The sequence below is a fragment of the Scyliorhinus torazame genome, chromosome 27 (genome assembly GCF_047496885.1).
Source record: "Scyliorhinus torazame isolate Kashiwa2021f chromosome 27, sScyTor2.1, whole genome shotgun sequence".
In the NCBI taxonomy this organism is placed as follows: domain Eukaryota; kingdom Metazoa; phylum Chordata; class Chondrichthyes; order Carcharhiniformes; family Scyliorhinidae; genus Scyliorhinus; species Scyliorhinus torazame.
This window is the reverse complement of record NC_092733.1, coordinates 30,292,888-30,314,114: the sequence shown is the minus strand read 5'-3', so window position 1 is coordinate 30,314,114 and position 21,227 is coordinate 30,292,888. Positions and strand designations below refer to the sequence as shown.

At 41.9% G+C, this 21,227-nt stretch overlaps 1 protein-coding gene across 1 annotated transcript in view; it reads right to left on the bottom strand.

Moving 5' to 3' along the window:
• LOC140403329 (protein Niban 1-like) overlaps positions 1-20,992 on the bottom strand; it is a 144,557-nt gene extending 123,565 nt beyond the window's left edge. Inside the window, exon 1 of the mRNA XM_072491201.1 lies at positions 20,790-20,992. Coding sequence (XP_072347302.1) covers positions 20,790-20,844 — 55 coding nt within the window. The 5' untranslated portion in view covers positions 20,845-20,992. The remainder of the gene's footprint in view (positions 1-20,789) is intronic.
• Positions 20,993-21,227: the final 235 nt, after the last annotated feature.

Below are 21,227 nucleotides of genomic sequence, written 5' to 3'. Positions count from 1 at the left end.
CAGAAACATCGATACCTGTATCTGTCACAGAGACATCGATACCTGTATCTGTCACAGAGACATCAATACCTGTATCTGTCACAGATACATCAATATCTGTATCTGTCACAGAGACATCAATACCTGTATCTGTCACAGAGACATTGATACCTGTATCTGTTACAGAGACAGCGATACCTGTATCTGTCACAGAGACATCAATACCTGTATCTGTCACAGAGACATCAATATCTGTATCTGTCACAGAGACATCGATACCTGTATCTGTCACAGAGACATCGATACCCGTATCTGTCACAGAGACATCGATACTTGAATCTGTCACAGAGACGTCGATATTTGTATCTGTCACAGAGACATCAATACCTGTATCTGTCACAGAGACATCGATACCTGTATCTGTCACAGAGACATTGATATCTGTATCCGTCACAGAGACATCAATACCTGTATCTGTCACAGAGACATCAATATCTGTATCCGTCACAGAGACATCAATACCTGTATCTGTCACAGAGACGTCGATATCTGTATCTGTCACAGAGACATCGATACCTGTATCTGTCACAGAGACATCGATATCTGTATCTGTCACAGGGACATCAATACCTGTATCTGTCACAGAGACATCAATATCTGTGTCTGTCACAGAGACATTGATATCTGTATCTGTCACAGAGACATCAATACCTGTATCTGTCACAGAGACATCAATATCTGTATCTGTCACAGAGACATCAATACCTGTATCTGTCACAGAGACATCAATACCTGTATCTGTCACAGGTACATCGATACCTGTATCTGTTACAGAGACAGCGATACCTGTATCTGTCACAGACACATTGATAGCTGTATCTGTCACAGACACATCGATACCTGTATCTTTCACAGAGACATCGATACCTGTATCTGTCACAGGGACATCGATAGCTTTATTTGTCATAGAGACATTGATACCTGCATCTGTCACAGAGACCTTGATACCTGTGTTTGTCACAGAGACATCAATACCTCTATCTGTCACAGAGACATCAATACCTGTATCTGTCACAGAGACATCAATACCTGTATCTGTCACAGAGACATTGATACCTGTGTTTGTCACAGAGACATCAATACCTCTATCTGTCACAGAGACATCAATACCTGTATCTGTCACAGAGACATCAATAGCTGCGTCTGTTACAGAAACATCGATACCTGTATCTGTCACAGAGACATCGATACCTGTATCTGTCACAGAGACATCAATACCTGTATCTGTGACAGATACATCAATATCTGTATCTGTCACAGAGACATCAATACCTGTATCTGTCACAGAGACATTGATACCTGTATCTGTTACAGAGACAGCGATACCTGTATCTGTCACAGAGACATCAATACCTGTATCTGTCACAGAGACATCAATATCTGTATCTGTCACAGAGACATCGATACCTGTATCTGTCACAGAGACATCGATACCCGTATCTGTCACAGAGGCATCGATACTTGAATCTGTCACAGAGACGTTGATATTTGTATCTGTCACAGAGACATCACTACCTATATCTGTCACAGAGACATCGATACCTGTATCTGTCACAGAGACATTGATATCTGAATCCGTCACAGAGACATCAATACCTGTATCTGTCACAGAGACATCAATATCTGTATCCGTCACAGAGACATCAATACCTGTATCTGTCACAGAGACGTCGATATCTGTATCTGTCACAGAGACATCGATACCTGTATCTGTCACAGAGACATCGATATCTGTATCTGTCACAGGGACATCAATACCTGTATATGTCACAGAGACATCAATATCTGTGTCTGTCACAGAGACATCAATATCTGTATCTGTCACAGAGACATCGATACCTGTATCTGTCACAGAGACATCGATACCTGTATCTGTCACAGAGACATCAACATCTGTATCTGTCACAGAGACATCAATACCTGTATCTGTCACAGAAACATCAATACCTGTATCTGTCACAGAGACATCAATATCTGTATCTGTCACAGAGACATCAATACCTGTATCTGTCACAGAGACGTTGATATCTGTATCTGTCACAGAGACATCGATACCTGTATCTGTCACAGAGACATCGATACCTGTATCTGTCACAGAGACATCGATACCTGTATCTGTCACAGAGACATCGATACCCGTATCTGTCACAGAGACATCGATACTTGAATCTGTCACAGAGACGTCGATACTTGTATCTGTCACAGAGACATCAATACCTGTATCTGTCACAGAGACATCAATATCTGTATCTGTCACAGAGACATCAATACCTGTATCTGTCACAGAGACATTGATATCTGTATCTGTCACAGAGACATCAATACCTGTATCTGTCACAGAGACATCAATATCTGTATCTGTCACAGAGACATCAATACCTGTATCTGTCACAGAGACATCAATACCTGTAATTGTCACAGAGACATCAATACCTGTATCTGTCACAGAGACATCGATACCTGTATCTGTCACAGAGACATCGAAACCTGTATCTGTCACAGAGACATCAATATCTGTATCTGTCACAGAGACATCGATACCTGTATCAGTCACAGAGACATCAATACCTGTATCTGTCACAGAGACATCAATATCTGTATCTGTCACAGAGACATCGATACCTGTATCTGTCACAGAGACATCGATACCCGTATCTGTCACAGAGACATCGATACTTGAATCTGTCACAGAGACGTCGATACTTGTATCTGTCACAGAGACATCAATACCTGTATCTGTCACAGAGACATCAATATCTGTATCTGTCACAGAGACATCGATACCTGTATCTGTCACAGAGACATTGATATCTGTATCTGTCACAGAGACATCAATACCTGTATCTGTCACAGAGACATCAATATCTGTGTCTGTCACAGAGACATTGATATCTGTATCTGTCACAGAGACATCAATACCTGTATCTGTCACAGAGACATCAATATCTGTATCTGTCACAGAGACATCAATACCTGTATCTGTCACAGAGCCATCAATATCTGTGTTTGTCACAGAGACAGTGATATCTGTATCTGTCACAGAGACATCAATACCTGTATCTGTCACAGAGACATCAATACCTGTATCTGTCACAGGTACATCGATACCTGTATCTGTTACAGAGACAGCGATACCTGTATCTGTCACAGACACATTGATAGCTGTATCTGTCACAGACACATCGATACCTGTATCTTTCACAGAGACATCGATACCTGTATCTGTCACAGGGACATCGATAGCTTTATTTGTCATAGAGACATTGATACCTGCATCTGTCACAGAGACCTTGATACCTGTGTTTGTCACAGAGACTTCAATACCTCTATCTGTCACAGAGACATCAATACCTGTATCTGTCACAGAGACATCAATACCTGTATCTGTCACAGAGACATTGATACCTGTGTTTTCACAGAGACATCAATACCTCTATCTGTCACAGAGACATTGATATCTGTATCCGTCACAGAGACATCAATACCTCTATCTGTCACAGAGACATCAATAGCTGCGTCTGTTACAGAAACATCGATACCTGTATCTGTCACAGAGACATCGATACCTGTATCTGTCACAGAGACATCAATACCTGTATCTGTCACAGATACATCAATATCTGCATCTGTCACAGAGACATCAATACCTGTATCTGTCACAGAGACATTGATATCTGTATCTGTCACAGAGACATCAATACCTGTATCTGTCACAGAGACATCAATATCTGTATCTGTCACAGAGACATCAATACCTGTATCTGTCACAGAGACATCAATACCTGTAATTGTCACAGAGACATCAATACCTGTATCTGTCACAGAGACATCGATACCTGTATCTGTCACAGAGACATCAATATCTGTATCTGTCACAGAGACATCGATACCTGTATCTGTCACAGAGACATCGATACCCGTATCTGTCACAGAGACATCGATACTTGAATCTGTCACAGAGACTTCGAAACTTGTATCTGTCACAGAGACATCAATACCTGTATCTGTCACAGAGACATCAATATCTGTATCTGTCACAGAGACATCGATACCTGTATCTGTCACAGAGACATTGATATCTGTATCTGTCACAGAGACATCAATACCTGTATCTGTCACAGAGACATCAATATCTGTGTCTGTCACAGAGACATTGATATCTGTATCTGTCACAGAGACATCAATACCTGTATCTGTCACAGAGACATCAATATCTGTATCTGTCACAGAGACATCAATACCTGTATCTGTCACAGAGACATCAATACCTGTATCTGTCACAGAGACATCAATACCTGTATCTGTTACAGAGACAGCGATACCTGTATCTGTTACAGAGACAGCGATACCTGTATGGGTCACAGACACATCGATAGCTGTATTTGTCACAGACACATCGATACCTGTATCTTTCACAGAGACATCGATACCTGTATCTGTCACAGGGACATCGATAGCTTTATTTGTCATAGAGACATTGATACCTGTGTTTGTCACAGAGACATCAATACCTGTATCTGTCACAGAGACATCAATACCTCTATCTGTCACAGAGACATCAATACCTGTATCTGTCACAGAGACATCAATACCTGTATCTGTCACAGAGACATCAATAGCTGCGTCTGTTACAGAAACATCGATACCTGTATCTGTCAGAGACATCGATACCTGTATCTGTCACAGAGACATCGATACCTGTATCTGTCACAGAGACATCAATATCTGTATCATTCACAGAGACATCAATATCTGTATCTGTCACAGAGACATCAATACCTCTATCTGTCACAGAGACATCAATACCTGTATCTGTCACAGAGACATCAATACCTGTATCTGTCACAGAGACATCAATACCTGTATCTGTCACAGATACATCAATATCTGTATCTGTCACAGAGACATCAATACCTGTATCTGTCACAGAGACATTGATACCTGTATCTGTTACAGAGACAGCGATACCTGTATCTGTCACAGAGACATCAATACCTGTATCTGTCACAGAGACATCAATATCTGTATCTGTCAGAGACACATTGATAGCTGTATCTGTCACAGACACATCGATACCTCTATCTTTCACAGAGACATCGATACCTGTATCTGTCACAGGGACATCGATAGCTTTATTTGTCATAGAGACATTGATACCTGCATCTGTCACAGAGACCTTGATACCTGTGTTTGTCACAGAGACATCAATACCTCTATCTGTCACAGAGACATCAATACCTGTATCTGTCACAGAGACATCAATACCTGTATCTGTCACAGAGACATTGATACCTGTGTTTGTCACAGAGACATCAATACCTCTATCTGTCACAGAGACATCAATACCTGTATCTGTCACAGAGACATCAATAGCTGCGTCTGTTACAGAAACATCGATACCTGTATCTGTCACAGAGACATCGATACCTGTATCTGTCACAGAGACATCAATACCTGTATCTGTCACAGATACATCAATATCTGTATCTGTCACAGAGACATCAATACCTGTATCTGTCACAGAGACATCAATATCTGTATCTGTCACAGAGACATCGATACCTGTATCTGTCACAGAGACATCGATACCCGTATCTGTCACAGAGACATCAATACCTGTATCTGTCACAGAGACATTGATACCTGTATCTGTTACAGAGACAGCGATACCTGTATCTGTCACAGAGACATCAATACCTGTATCTGTCACAGAGACATCAATATCTGTATCTGTCACAGAGACATCGATACCTGTATCTGTCACAGAGACATCGATACCCGTATCTGTCACAGAGACATCGATACTTGAATCTGTCACAGAGACGTCGATATTTGTATCTGTCACAGAGACATCAATACCTGTATCTGTCACAGAGACATCGATACCTGTATCTGTCACAGAGACATTGATATCTGTATCCGTCACAGAGACATCAATACCTGTATCTGTCACAGAGACATCAATATCTGTATCCGTCACAGAGACATCAATACCTGTATCTGTCACAGAGACGTCGATATCTGTATCTGTCACAGAGCCATCGATACCTGTATCAGTCACAGAGACATCGATATCTGTATCTGTCACAGGGACATCAATACCTGTATCTGTCACAAAGACATCAATATCTGTGTCTGTCACAGAGACATTGATATCTGTATCTGTCACAGAGACATCAATACCTGTATCTGTCACAGAGACATCAATATCTGTATCTGTCACAGAGACATCAATACCTGTATCTGTCACAGAGACATCAATACCTGTAATTGTCACAGAGACATCAATACCTGTATCTGTCACAGTGACATCGATACCTGTATCTGTCACAGAGACATCGATACCTGTATCTGTCACAGAGACATCAATATCTGTATCTGTCACAGAGACATCGATACCTGTATCTGTCACAGAGACATCAATACCTGTATCTGTCACAGAGACATCAATATCTGTATCTGTCACAGAGACATCGATACCTGTATCTGTCACAGAGACATCGATACCCGTATCTGTCACAGAGACATCGATACTTGAATCTGTCACAGAGACTTCGAAACTTGTATCTGTCACAGAGACATCAATACCTGTATCTGTCACAGAGACATCAATACCTGTATCTGTCACAGAGACATCAATACCTGTATCTGTCACAGAGACATCAATACCTGTATCTGTCACAGAGACATCAATAGCTGTGTCTGTTACAGAAACATCGATACCTGTATCTGTCACAGAGACATCGATACCTGTATCTGTCACAGAGACATCAATACCTGTATCTGTCACAGAGACATCAATATCTGTATCATTCACAGAGACATCAATATCTGTATCTGTAACAGAGACATCAATACCTCTATCTGTCACAGAGACATCAATACCTGTATCTGTCACAGAGACATCAATACCTGTATCTGTCACAGAGACATCAATACCTGTATCTGTCACAGATACATCAATATCTGTATCTGTCACAGAGACATCAATACCTGTATCTGTCACAGAGACATTGATACCTGTATCTGTTACAGAGACAGCGATACCTGTATCTGTCACAGAGACATCAATACCTGTATCTGTCACAGAGACATCAATATCTGTATCTGTCACAGACACATTGATAGCTGTATCTGTCACAGACACATCGATACCTGTATCTTTCACAGAGACATCGATACCTGTATCTGTCACAGGGACATCGATAGCTTTATTTGTCATAGAGACATTGATACCTGCATCTGTCACAGAGACCTTGATACCTGTGTTTGTCACAGAGACATCAATACCTCTATCTGTCACAGAGACATCAATACCTGTATCTGTCACAGAGACATCAATACCTGTATCTGTCACAGAGACATCAATACCTCTATCTGTCACAGAGACATCGATACCTGTATCTGTCACAGAGACATCGATACCTGTATCTGTCACAGAGACATCAATATCTGTATCATTCACAGAGACATCAATATCTGTATCTGTCACAGAGACATCAATACCTCTATCTGTCACAGAGACATCAATACCTGTATCTGTCACAGAGACATCAATACCTGTATCTGTCACAGAGACATCAATACCTGTATCTGTCACAGATACATCAATATCTGTATCTGTCACAGAGACATCAATACCTGTATCTGTCACAGAGACATTGATACCTGTATCTGTTACAGAGACAGCGATACCTGTATCTGTCACAGAGACATCAATACCTGTATCTGTCACAGAGCCATCAATATCTGTATCTGTCACAGACACATTGATAGCTGTATCTGTCACAGACACATCGATACCTGTATCTTTCACAGAGACATCGATACCTGTATCTGTCACAGGGACATCGATAGCTTTATTTGTCATAGAGACATTGATACCTGCATCTGTCACAGAGACCTTGATACCTGTGTTTGTCACAGAGACATCAATACCTGTATCTGTCACAGATACATCAATATCTGTATCTGTCACAGAGACATCAATACCTGTATCTGTCACAGAGACATTGATACCTGTATCTGTTACAGAGACAGCGATACCTGTATCTGTCACAGAGACATCAATACCTGTATCTGTCACAGAGACATCAATATCTGTATCTGTCACAGACACATTGATAGCTGTATCTGTCACAGACACATCGATACCTGTATCTTTCACAGAGACATCGATACCTGTATCTGTCACAGGGACATCGATAGCTTTATTTGTCATAAAGACATTGATACCTGCATCTGTCACAGAGACCTTGATACCTGTGTTTGTCACAGAGACATCAATACCTCTATCTGTCACAGAGACATCAATACCTGTATCTGTCACAGAGACATCAATACCTGTATCTGTCACAGAGACATCAATACCTCTATCTGCCACAGAGACATCAATACCTGTATCTGTCACAGAGACATCAATAGCTGCGTCTGTTACAGAAACATCGATACCTGTATCTGTCACAGAGACATCGATACCTGTATCTGTCACAGAGACATCAATATCTGTATCATTCACAGAGACATCAATATCTGTATCTGTCACAGAGACATCAATACCTCTATCTGTCACAGAGACATCAATACCTGTATCTGTCACAGAGACATCAATACCTGTATCTGTCACAGAGACATCAATACCTGTATCTGTCACAGATACATCAATATCTGTATCTGTCACAGAGACATCAATACCTGTATCTGTCAGAGACATTGATACCTGTATCTGTTACAGAGACAGCGATACCTGTATCTGTCACAGAGACATCAATACCTGTATCTGTCACAGAGCCATCAATATCTGTATCTGTCACAGACACATTGATAGCTGTATCTGTCACAGACACATCGATACCTGTATCTTTCACAGAGACATTGATACCTGCATCTGTCACAGAGACCTTGATACCTGTGTTTGTCACAGAGACATCAATACCTCTATCTGTCACAGAGACATCAAAACCTGTATCTGTCACAGAGACATCAATACCTGTATCTGTCACAGAGACATTGATACCTGTGTTTGTCACAGAGACATCAATACCTCTATCTGTCACAGAGACATCAATACCTGTATCTGTCACAGAGACATCAATAGCTGCGTCTGTTACAGAAACATCGATACCTGTATCTGTCACAGAGACATCGATACCTGTATCTGTCACAGAGACATCAATACCTGTATCTTTCACAGATACATCAATATCTGTATCTGTCACAGAGACATCAATACCTGTATCTGTCACAGAGACATTGATACCTGTATCTGTTACAGAGACAGCGATACCTGTATCTGTCACAGAGACATCAATATCTGTATCTGTCACAGAGACATCGATACCTGTATCTGTCACAGAGACATCGATACCCGTATCTGTCACAGAGACATCGATACTTGAATCTGTCACAGAGACGTCGATATTTGTATCTGTCACAGAGACATCAATACCTGTATCTGTCACAGAGACATCGATACCTGTATCTGTCACAGAGACATTGATATCTGTATCCGTCACAGAGACATCAATACCTGTATCTGTCACAGAGACATCAATATCTGTATCCGTCACAGAGACATCAATACCTGTATCTGTCACAGAGACGTCGATATCTGTATCTGTCACAGAGACATCGATACCTGTATCTGTCACAGAGACATCGATATCTGTATCTGTCACAGGGACATCAATACCTGTATCTGTCACAAAGACATCAATATCTGTGTCTTTCACAGAGACATTGATATCTGTATCTGTCACAGAGACATCAATACCTGTATCTGTCACAGAGACATCAATATCTGTATCTGTCTCAGAGACATCAATACCTGTATCTGTCACAGAGACATCAATACCTGTAATTGTCACAGAGACATCAATACCTGTATCTGTCACAGTGACATCGATACCTGTATCTGTCACAGAGACATCGATACCTGTATCTGTCACAGAGACATCAATATCTGTATCTGTCACAGAGACATCGATACCTGTATCTGTCACAGAGACATCAATACCTGTATCTGTCACAGAGACATCAATATCTGTATCTGTCACAGAGACATCGATACCTGTATCTGTCACAGAGACATCGATACCCGTATCTGTCACAGAGACATCAATACTTGAATCTGTCACAGAGACTTCGAAACTTGTATCTGTCACAGAGACATCAATACCTGTATCTGTCACAGAGACATCAATATCTGTATCTGTCACAGAGACATCGATACCTGTATCTGTCACAGAGACATTGATATCTGTATCTGTCACAGAGACATCAATACCTGTATCTGTCACAGAGACATCAATATCTGTGTCTGTCACAGAGACATCAATACCTGTATCTGTTACAGAGACAGCGACACCTGTATCTGTTACAGAGACAGCGATACCTGTATCTGTCACAGACACATCGATAGCTGTATTTGTCACAGACACATCGATACCTGTATCTTTCACAGAGACATCGATACCTGCATCTGTCACAGGGACATCGATAGCTTTATTTGTCACAGAGACATTGATACCTGTGTTTGTCACAGAGACATCAATACCTGTATCTGTCACAGAGACATCAATACCTCTATCTGTCACAGAGACATCAATACCTGTATCTGTCACAGAGACATCAATACCTGTATCTGTCACAGAGACATCAATAGCTGCGTCTGTTACAGAAACATCGATACCTGTATCTGTCACAGAGACATCGATACCTGTATCTGTCACAGAGACATCAATACCTGTATCTGTCACAGAGACATCAATATCTGTATCTGTCACAGAGACATCAATATCTGTATCTGTCACAGAGACATCAATACCTCTATCTGTCACAGAGACATCAATACCTGTATCTGTCACAGAGACATCAATACCTGTATCTGTCACAGAGACATCAATACCTGTATCTGTCACAGAGACATCAATACCTCTATCTGTCACAGAGACATCAATAGCTGCGTCTGTTACAGAAACATCAATACCTGTATCTGTCACAGAGACATCGATACCTGTATCTGTCACAGAGACATCAATACCTGTAACTGTCACAGAGGCATCAATATCTGTATCTGTCACAGAGACATCGAGACCTGTATCTGTCACAGAGACATCGATACCCGTATCTGTCACAGAGACATCGATACTTGAATCTGTCACAGAGACGTCGATACTTGTATCTGTCACAGAGACATCAATACCTGTATCTGTCACAGAGACATTGATATCTGTATCCGTCACAGAGACGTCGATACCTGTATCTGTCACAGAGACATCAATATCTGTGTCTGTCACAGAGACATCAATACCTGTATCTGTCACAGAGACATCAATACCTGTATCTGTCACAGAGACATCAATATCTGTATCTGTCACAGAGACATCAATACCTGTATCTGTCACAGAGACATCAATATCTGTATCCGTCACAGAGACATCAATACCTGTATCTGTCACAGAGACATCAATACCTGTATCTATCACAGAGACATCAATACCTGTGTCTGTCACAGAGACATTGATATCTGTGGCTGTCACAGAGACATCAATACCTGTATCTGTCACAGAGACATCAATATCTGTGTCTGTCACAGGGACATCAATACCTGTATCTGTCACAGAGACATCGATACCTGTATCTGTCACAGAGACATCAATATCTGTGTCTGTCACAGGGACATCAGTACCTGTATCTGTCACAGAGACATCGATACCTGTATCTGTCACAGAGACATCAATATCTGTATCTGTCACAGAGACATCGATACCTGTATCTGTCACAGAGACATCAATATCTGTATCTGTCACAGAGTCATCGTCACCTGTATCTGTCACAGAGACATCGATACCTGTATCTGTCACAGAGACATCAATATCTGTATCTGTCACAGAGACATCAATATCTGCATCTGTCACAGAGACATCAATATCTGTATCTGTCACCGAGACATCGATACCTGTATCTGTCACCGAGACATCGATACCTGTATCTGTCACAGAGACATCGATACCTGTATCTGTCACAGAGACATCGATACCTGTATCTGTCACAGAGACATCGATACCCGTATCTGTCACAGAGACATCGATACTTGAATCTGTCACAGAGACGTCGATACTTGTATCTGTCACAGAGACATCAATACCTGTATCTGTCACAGAGACATCAATATCTGTATCTGTCACAGAGACATCAATACCTGTATCTGTCACAGAGACATTGATATCTGTATCTGTCACAGAGACATCAATACCTGTATCTGTCACAGAGACATCAATATCTGTATCTGTCACAGAGACATCAATACCTGTATCTGTCACAGAGACATCAATACCTGTAATTGTTACAGAGACATCAATACCTGTATCTGTCACAGAGACATCGATACCTGTATCTCTCACAGAGACATCGATTCCTGTATCTGTCACAGAGACATCAATATCTGTATCTGTCACAGAGACATCGATACCTGTATCTGTCACAGAGACATCAATACCTGTATCTGTCACAGAGACATCAATATCTGTATCTGTCACAGAGACATCGATACCTGTATCTGTCACAGAGACATCGATACCCGTATCTGTCACAGAGACATCGATACTTGAATCTGTCACAGAGACGTCGATACTTGTATCTGTCACAGAGACATCAATACCTGTATCTGTCACAGAGACATCAATACCTGTATCTGTCACAGAGACATCAATAGCTGCGTCTGTTACAGAAACATCGATACCTGTATCTGTCACAGAGACATCGATACCTGTATCTGTCACAGAGACATCAATACCTGTATCTGTCACAGAGACATCAATATCTGTATCTGTCACAGAGACATCAATATCTGTATCTGTCACAGAGACATCAATACCTCTATCTGTCACAGAGACATCAATACCTGTATCTGTCACAGAGACATCAATACCTGTATCTGTCACAGAGACATCAATACCTGTATCTGTCACAGAGACATCAATACCTCTATCTGTCACAGAGACATCAATAGCTGCGTCTGTTACAGAAACATCAATACCTGTATCTGTCACAGAGACATCGATACCTGTATCTGTCACAGAGACATCAATACCTGTAACTGTCACAGAGGCATCAATATCTGTATCTGTCACAGAGACATCGAGACCTGTATCTGTCACAGAGACATCGATACCCGTATCTGTCACAGAGACATCGATACTTGAATCTGTCACAGAGACGTCGATACTTGTATCTGTCACAGAGACATCAATACCTGTATCTGTCACAGAGACATTGATATCTGTATCCGTCACAGAGACATCGATACCTGTATCTGTCACAGAGACATCAATATCTGTGTCTGTCACAGAGACATCAATACCTGTATCTGTCACAGAGACATCAATACCTGTATCTGTCACAGAGACATCAATATCTGTATCTGTCACAGAGACATCAATACCTGTATCTGTCACAGAGACATCAATATCTGTATCCGTCACAGAGACATCAATACCTGTATCTGTCACAGAGACATCAATACCTGTATCTATCACAGAGACATCAATACCTGTGTCTGTCACAGAGACATTGATATCTGTGGCTGTCACAGAGACATCAATACCTGTATCTGTCACAGAGACATCAATATCTGTGTCTGTCACAGGGACATCAATACCTGTATCTGTCACAGAGACATCGATACCTGTATCTGTCACAGAGACATCAATATCTGTGTCTGTCACAGGGACATCAGTACCTGTATCTGTCACAGAGACATCGATACCTGTATCTGTCACAGAGACATCAATATCTGTATCTGTCACAGAGACATCGATACCTGTATCTGTCACAGAGACATCAATATCTGTATCTGTCACAGAGTCATCGTCACCTGTATCTGTCACAGAGACATCGATACCTGTATCTGTCACAGAGACATCAATATCTGTATCTGTCACAGAGACATCAATATCTGCATCTGTCACAGAGACATCAATATCTGTATCTGTCACCGAGACATCGATACCTGTATCTGTCACCGAGACATCGATACCTGTATCTGTCACAGAGACATCGATACCTGTATCTGTCACAGAGACATCGATACCTGTATCTGTCACAGAGACATCGATACCCGTATCTGTCACAGAGACATCGATACTTGAATCTGTCACAGAGACGTCGATACTTGTATCTGTCACAGAGACATCAATACCTGTATCTGTCACAGAGACATCAATATCTGTATCTGTCACAGAGACATCAATACCTGTATCTGTCACAGAGACATTGATATCTGTATCTGTCACAGAGACATCAATACCTGTATCTGTCACAGAGACATCAATATCTGTATCTGTCACAGAGACATCAATACCTGTATCTGTCACAGAGACATCAATACCTGTAATTGTTACAGAGACATCAATACCTGTATCTGTCACAGAGACATCGATACCTGTATCTCTCACAGAGACATCGATTCCTGTATCTGTCACAGAGACATCAATATCTGTATCTGTCACAGAGACATCGATACCTGTATCTGTCACAGAGACATCAATACCTGTATCTGTCACAGAGACATCAATATCTGTATCTGTCACAGAGACATCGATACCTGTATCTGTCACAGAGACATCGATACCCGTATCTGTCACAGAGACATCGATACTTGAATCTGTCACAGAGACGTCGATACTTGTATCTGTCACAGAGACATCAATACCTGTATCTGTCACAGAGACATCAATATCTGTATCTGTCACAGAGACATCGATACCTGTATCTGTCACAGAGACATTGATATCTGTATCTGTCACAGAGACATCAATACCTGTATCTGTCACAGAGACATCAATATCTGTGTCTGTCACAGAGACATTGATATCTGTATCTGTCACAGAGACATCAATACCCGTATCTGTCACAGAGACATCAATATCTGTATCTGTCACAGAGACATCAATACCTGTATCTGTCACAGAGCCATCAACATCTGTGTTTGCCACAGAGACAGTGATATCTGTGTCTGTCACAGAGACATCAATACCTGTATCTGTCACAGAGACATCAATACCTGTATCTGTTACAGAGACAGCGATACCTGTATCTGTTACAGAGACAGCGATACCTGTATCTGTCACAGACACATTGATAGCTGTATCTGTCACAGACACATCGATACCTGTATCTTTCACAGAGACATCGATACCTGTATCTGTCACAGGGACATCGATAGCTTTATTTGTCATAGAGACATTGATACCTGCATCTGTCACAGAGACCTTGATACCTGTGTTTGTCACAGAGACATCAATACCTCTATCTGTCACAGAGACATCAATACCTGTATCTCTCACAGAGACATCAATACCTGTATCTGTCACAGAGACATTGATACCTGTGTTTGTCACAGAGACATCAATACCTCTATCTGTCACAGAGACATCAATACCTGTATCTGTCACAGAGACATCAATAGCTGCGTCTGTTACAGAAACATCGATACCTGTATCTGTCACAGAGACATCGATACCTGTATCTGTCACAGAGACATCAATACCTGTATCTGTCACAGATACATCAATATCTGTATCTGTCACAGAGACATCAATACCTGTATCTGTCACAGAAACATTGATACCTGTATCTGTTACAGAGACAGCGATACCTGTATCTGTCACAGAGACATCAATACCTGTATCTGTCACAGAGACATCAATATCTGTATCTGTCACAGAGTCATCGATACCTGTATCTGTCACAGAGACATCGATACCCGTATCTGTCACAGAGACATCGATACTTGAATCTGTCACAGAGACGTCGATATTTGTATCTGTCACAGAGACATCAATACCTGTATCTGTCACAGAGACATCGATACCTGTATCTGTCACAGAGACATCGATACCTGTATCTGTCACAGAGACATTGATATCTGTATCCGTCACAGAGACATCAATACCTGTATCTGTCACAGAGACATCAATATCTGTATCCGTCACAGAGACATCAATACCTGTATCTGTCACAGAGACGTCGATATCTGTATCTGTCACAGAGACATCGATACCTGTATCTGTCACAGAGACATCGATATCTGTATCTGTCACAGGGACATCAATACCTGTATCTGTCACAGAGACATCAATATCTGTGTCTGTCACAGAGACATTGATATCTGTATCTGTCACAGAGACATCAATACCTGTATCTGTCACAGAGACATCAATATCTGTATCTGTCACAGAGACATCATTACCTGTATCTGTCACAGAGACATCAATACCTGTAATTGTCACAGAGACATCAATACCTGTATCTGTCACAGAGACATCGATACCTGTATCTGTCACAGAGACATCAATATCCGTGTCTGTCACAGAGACATCAATATCCGTATCTGTCACAGAGACATTGATATCTGTATCTGTCACAGAGACATCAATACCTGTATCTGTCACAGAGACATCAATATCTGTGTCTGTCACAGAGACATTGATATCTGTATCTGTCACAGAGACATCAATACCTGTATCTGTCACAGAGACATCAATATCTGTATCTGTCACAGAGACATCAATACCTGTATCTGTCACAGAGACATCACTACCTGTATCTGTCACAGAGACATCAATACCTGTATCTGTTACAGAGACAGCGATACCTGCATCTGTTGCAGAGACAGCGATACCTGTATCTGTCACAGACACATCGATAGCTGTATCTGTCACAGACACATCGATACCTGTATCTTTCACAGAGACATCGATACCTGTATCTGTCACAGGGACATCGATAGCTTTATTTGTCATAGAGACATTGATACCTGTGTTTGTCACAGAGACATCAATACCTGTATCTGTCACAGAGACATCAATACCTCTATCTGTCACAGAGACATCAATACCTGTATTTGTCACAGAGACATCAATACCTGTATCTGTCACAGAGACATCAATAGCTGCGTCTGTTACAGAAACATCGATACCTGTATCTGTCACAGAGACATCGATACCTCTATCTGTCACAGAGACGTCAATACCTGTATCTGTCACAGAGACATCAATATCTGTATCTGTCACAGAGACATCAATATCTGTATCTGTCACAGAGACATCAATACCTCTATCTGTCACAGAGACATCAATACCTGTATCTGTCACAGAGACATCAATACCTGTATCTGTCACAGAGACATCAATACCTGTATCTGTCACAGAGACATCAATACCTCTATCTGTCACAGAGACATCAATAGCTGCGTCTGTTACAGAAACATCAATACCTGTATCTGTCACAGAGACATCGATATCTGTATCTGTCACAGAGACATCAATACCTGTATCTGTCACAGAGGCATCAATATCTGTATCTGTCACAGAGACATCGATACCTGTATCTGTCACAGAGACATCGATACCCATATCTGTCACAGAGACATCGATACTTGAATCTGTCACAGAGACGTCGATACCTGTATCTGTCACAGAGACATCAATACCTGTATCTGTCACAGAGACATTGATATCTGTATCCGTCACAGAGACATCAATATCTGCATCTGTCACAGGGACATCAATACCTGTATCTGTCACAGAGACATCAATATCTGTGTCTGTCACAGAGACATTGATATCTGTATCTGTCACAGAGACATCAATACCTGTATCTGTCACAGAGACATCAATATCTGTATCTGTCACAGAGACATCAATACCTGTATCTGTCACAGAGACATCAATACCTGTAATTGTCACAGAGACATCAATACCTGTATCTGTCACAGTGACATCGATACCTGTATCTGTCACAGAGACATCGATACCTGTATCTGTCACTGAGACATCAATATCTGTATCTGTCACAGAGACATCAATACCTGTATCTGTCACAGAGACATCAATACCTGTATCTGTCACAGAGACATCAATATCTGTATCTGTCACAGAGACATCGATACCTGTATCTGTCACAGAGACATCGATACCCGTATCTGTCACAGAGACATCGATACTTGAATCTGTCACAGAGACTTCGAAACTTGTATCTGTCACAGAGACATCAATACCTGTATCTGTCACAGAGACATCAATATCTGTATCTGTCACAGAGACATCGATACCTGTATCTGTCACAGAGACATTGATATCTGTATCTGTCACAGAGACATCAATACCTGTATCTGTCACAGAGACATCAATATCTGTATCTGTCACAGAGACATCAATACCTGTATCTGTCACAGAGACATCACTACCTGTATCTGTCACAGAGACATCAATACCTGTATCTGTTACAGAGACAGCGATACCTGTATCTGTTACAGAGACAGCGATACCTGTATCTGTCACAGACACATCGATAGCTGTATCTGTCACAGACACATCGATACCTGTATCTTTCACAGAGACATCGATACCTGTATCTGTCACAGGGACATCGATAGCTTTATTTGTCATAGAGACATTGATACCTGTGTTTGTCACAGAGACATCAATACCTGTATCTGTCACAGAGACATCAATACCTCTATCTGTCACAGAGACATCAATACCTGTATCTGTCACAGAGACATCAATAGCTGCGTCTGTTACAGAAACATCGATACCTGTATCTGTCACAGAGACATCGATACCTCTATCTGTCACAGAGACGTCAATACCTGTATCTGTCACAGAGACATCAATATCTGTATCTGTCACAGAGACATCAATATCTGTATCTGTCACAGAGACATCAATACCTCTATCTGTCACAGAGACATCAATACCTGTATCTGTCACAGAGACATCAATACCTGTATCTGTCACAGAGACATCAATACCTGTATCTGTCACAGAGACATCAATACCTGTATCTGTCACAGAGACATCAATAGCTGCGTCTGTTACAGAAACATCAATACCTGTATCTGTCACAGAGACATCGATACCTGTATCTGTCACAGAGACATCAATACCTGTATCTGTCACAGAGGCATCAATATCTGTATCTGTCACAGAGACATCGATACCTGTATCTGTCACAGAGACATCGATACCCGTATCTGTCACAGAGACATCGATACTTGAATCTGTCACAGAGACGTCGATACTTGTATCTGTCACAGAGACATCAATACCTGTATCTGTCACAGAGACATTGATATCTGTATCCGTCACAGAGACGTCGATACCTGTATCTGTCACAGAGACATCAATATCTGTGTCTGTCACAGAGACATCAATACCTGTATCTGTCACAGAGACATCAATACCTGTATCTGTCACAGAGACATCAATATCTGTATCTGTCACAGAGACATCAATACCTGTATCTGTCACAGAGACATCAATATCTGTATCCGTCACAGAGACATCAATACCTGTATCTGTCACAGAGACATCAATACCTGTATCTGTCACAGAGACATCAATACCTGTGTCTGTCACAGAGACATTGATATCTGTGTCTGTCACAGAGACATCAATACCTGTATCTGTCACAGAGACATCAATATCTGTGTCTGTCACAGGGACATCAATACCTGTATCTGTCACAGAGACATCGATACCTGTATCTGTCACCGAGACATCAATATCTGTGTCTGTCACAGGGACATCAGTACCTGTATCTGTCACAGAGACATCGATACCTGTATCTGTCACAGAGACATCAATATCTGTATCTGTCACAGAGACATCGATACCTGTATCTGTCACAGAGACATCAATATCTGTATCTGTCACAGAGTCATCGACACCTGTATCTGTCACAGAGACATCGATACCTGTATCTGTCACAGAGACATCAATATCTGTATCTGTCACAGAGACATCAATACCTGCATCTGTCACAGAGACATCAATATCTGCATCTGTCACAGAGACATCAATATCTGTATCTGTCACAGAGACATCGATACCTGTATCTGTCACCGAGACATCGATACCTGTGTCTGTCTCAGAGACATCAATATCTGCATCTGTCACAGAGACATCAATATCTGTATCTGTCACAGAGACATCGATACCTGTATCTGTCACCGAGACATCGATACCTGTATCTGTCACAGAGACATCGATACCTGTATCTGTCACAGAGACATCGATACCTGTATCTGTCTCAGAGACATCAATATCTGTATCTGTCACAGAGATATCAATACCTGTATCTGTCACAGAGACATCAATATCTGTATCTGTCACAGAGACATCAATATCTGTATCTGTCACAGAGTCATCAATACCTGTATCTGTCACAGAGCCATTGATGTTTGTGCGTTATGACACAAACTGCATTTACCAGGAGTTCTGTTGCAGTAAAACACAATAGCATGGTTTTGATTGAGTGCAGAATAGTTGCTGGGAGTTAGTGGAGAAATGGAATTGAAGGGCAGGTGATACAGCCTGTGCAGCGCAGAAAGACAGGTTACTGTAACGGGTGCTCCATTGACAATATCTCCAGGCACAGCCGAATCTGACAGATATCCTCGATATATCCAATCTTGATTTCAAATGTCCACCAGCTGCCATGTGCCAGCACAGGATGGGCTAGCCCCTGTACACTTCATTACTTAACAGGTGCCGGGTAGCAGCAGCCAGGAATTTAACAGCAGGGTCCAAGGCTGGCGGATGGCACTTCAGGAGGGGCTGGTGCCAGAGACAATGGGCCGAGCGGCCTCCTATTGCACTGTGGTGACAATTCCGTGCCTTCGTGGCCACACTCCCCCTTGCCCTTCGACATCCGCCAATCAAACTGCTGAAAATCCTCCTTACCTTTTAGGTACTCCCGCATTCTGTTGTCCAGCTGTGTGGAGAAGTTTAAACCCATCGCTGCCAAGAGATTGGGGGGGGGGGGGTCTAATCCCTGAGAGGCCAGGAGGGTAGGGGTGGGGCTGAGGGAGGAAGTGGCAGTAAGTTAAGATCGCTCCCCTGCCGTTCTCTGCTCATTCTCAGTTGCAATTGCTCCGGGTCTTGCACGGTGAGGCAATCTGCTGCTGAGCATCATGAATATGTAAAACCATCTCGTATTACCACTAACTGCAGCTAATGGGGAGCTGGCAATGACCGAGAGGCGTTTGCTTTCCCTCCCTTCCCTCCAGCTGTTTGAGGACAGTGACGCCAGGCGGTGCTCCCTCGTCGCCAGCCTGACAAGTCCCGGGCCCACGCCACCCTCCCTGGAGATGTCCCGGGCCCACGCCACCCTCCCTGGAG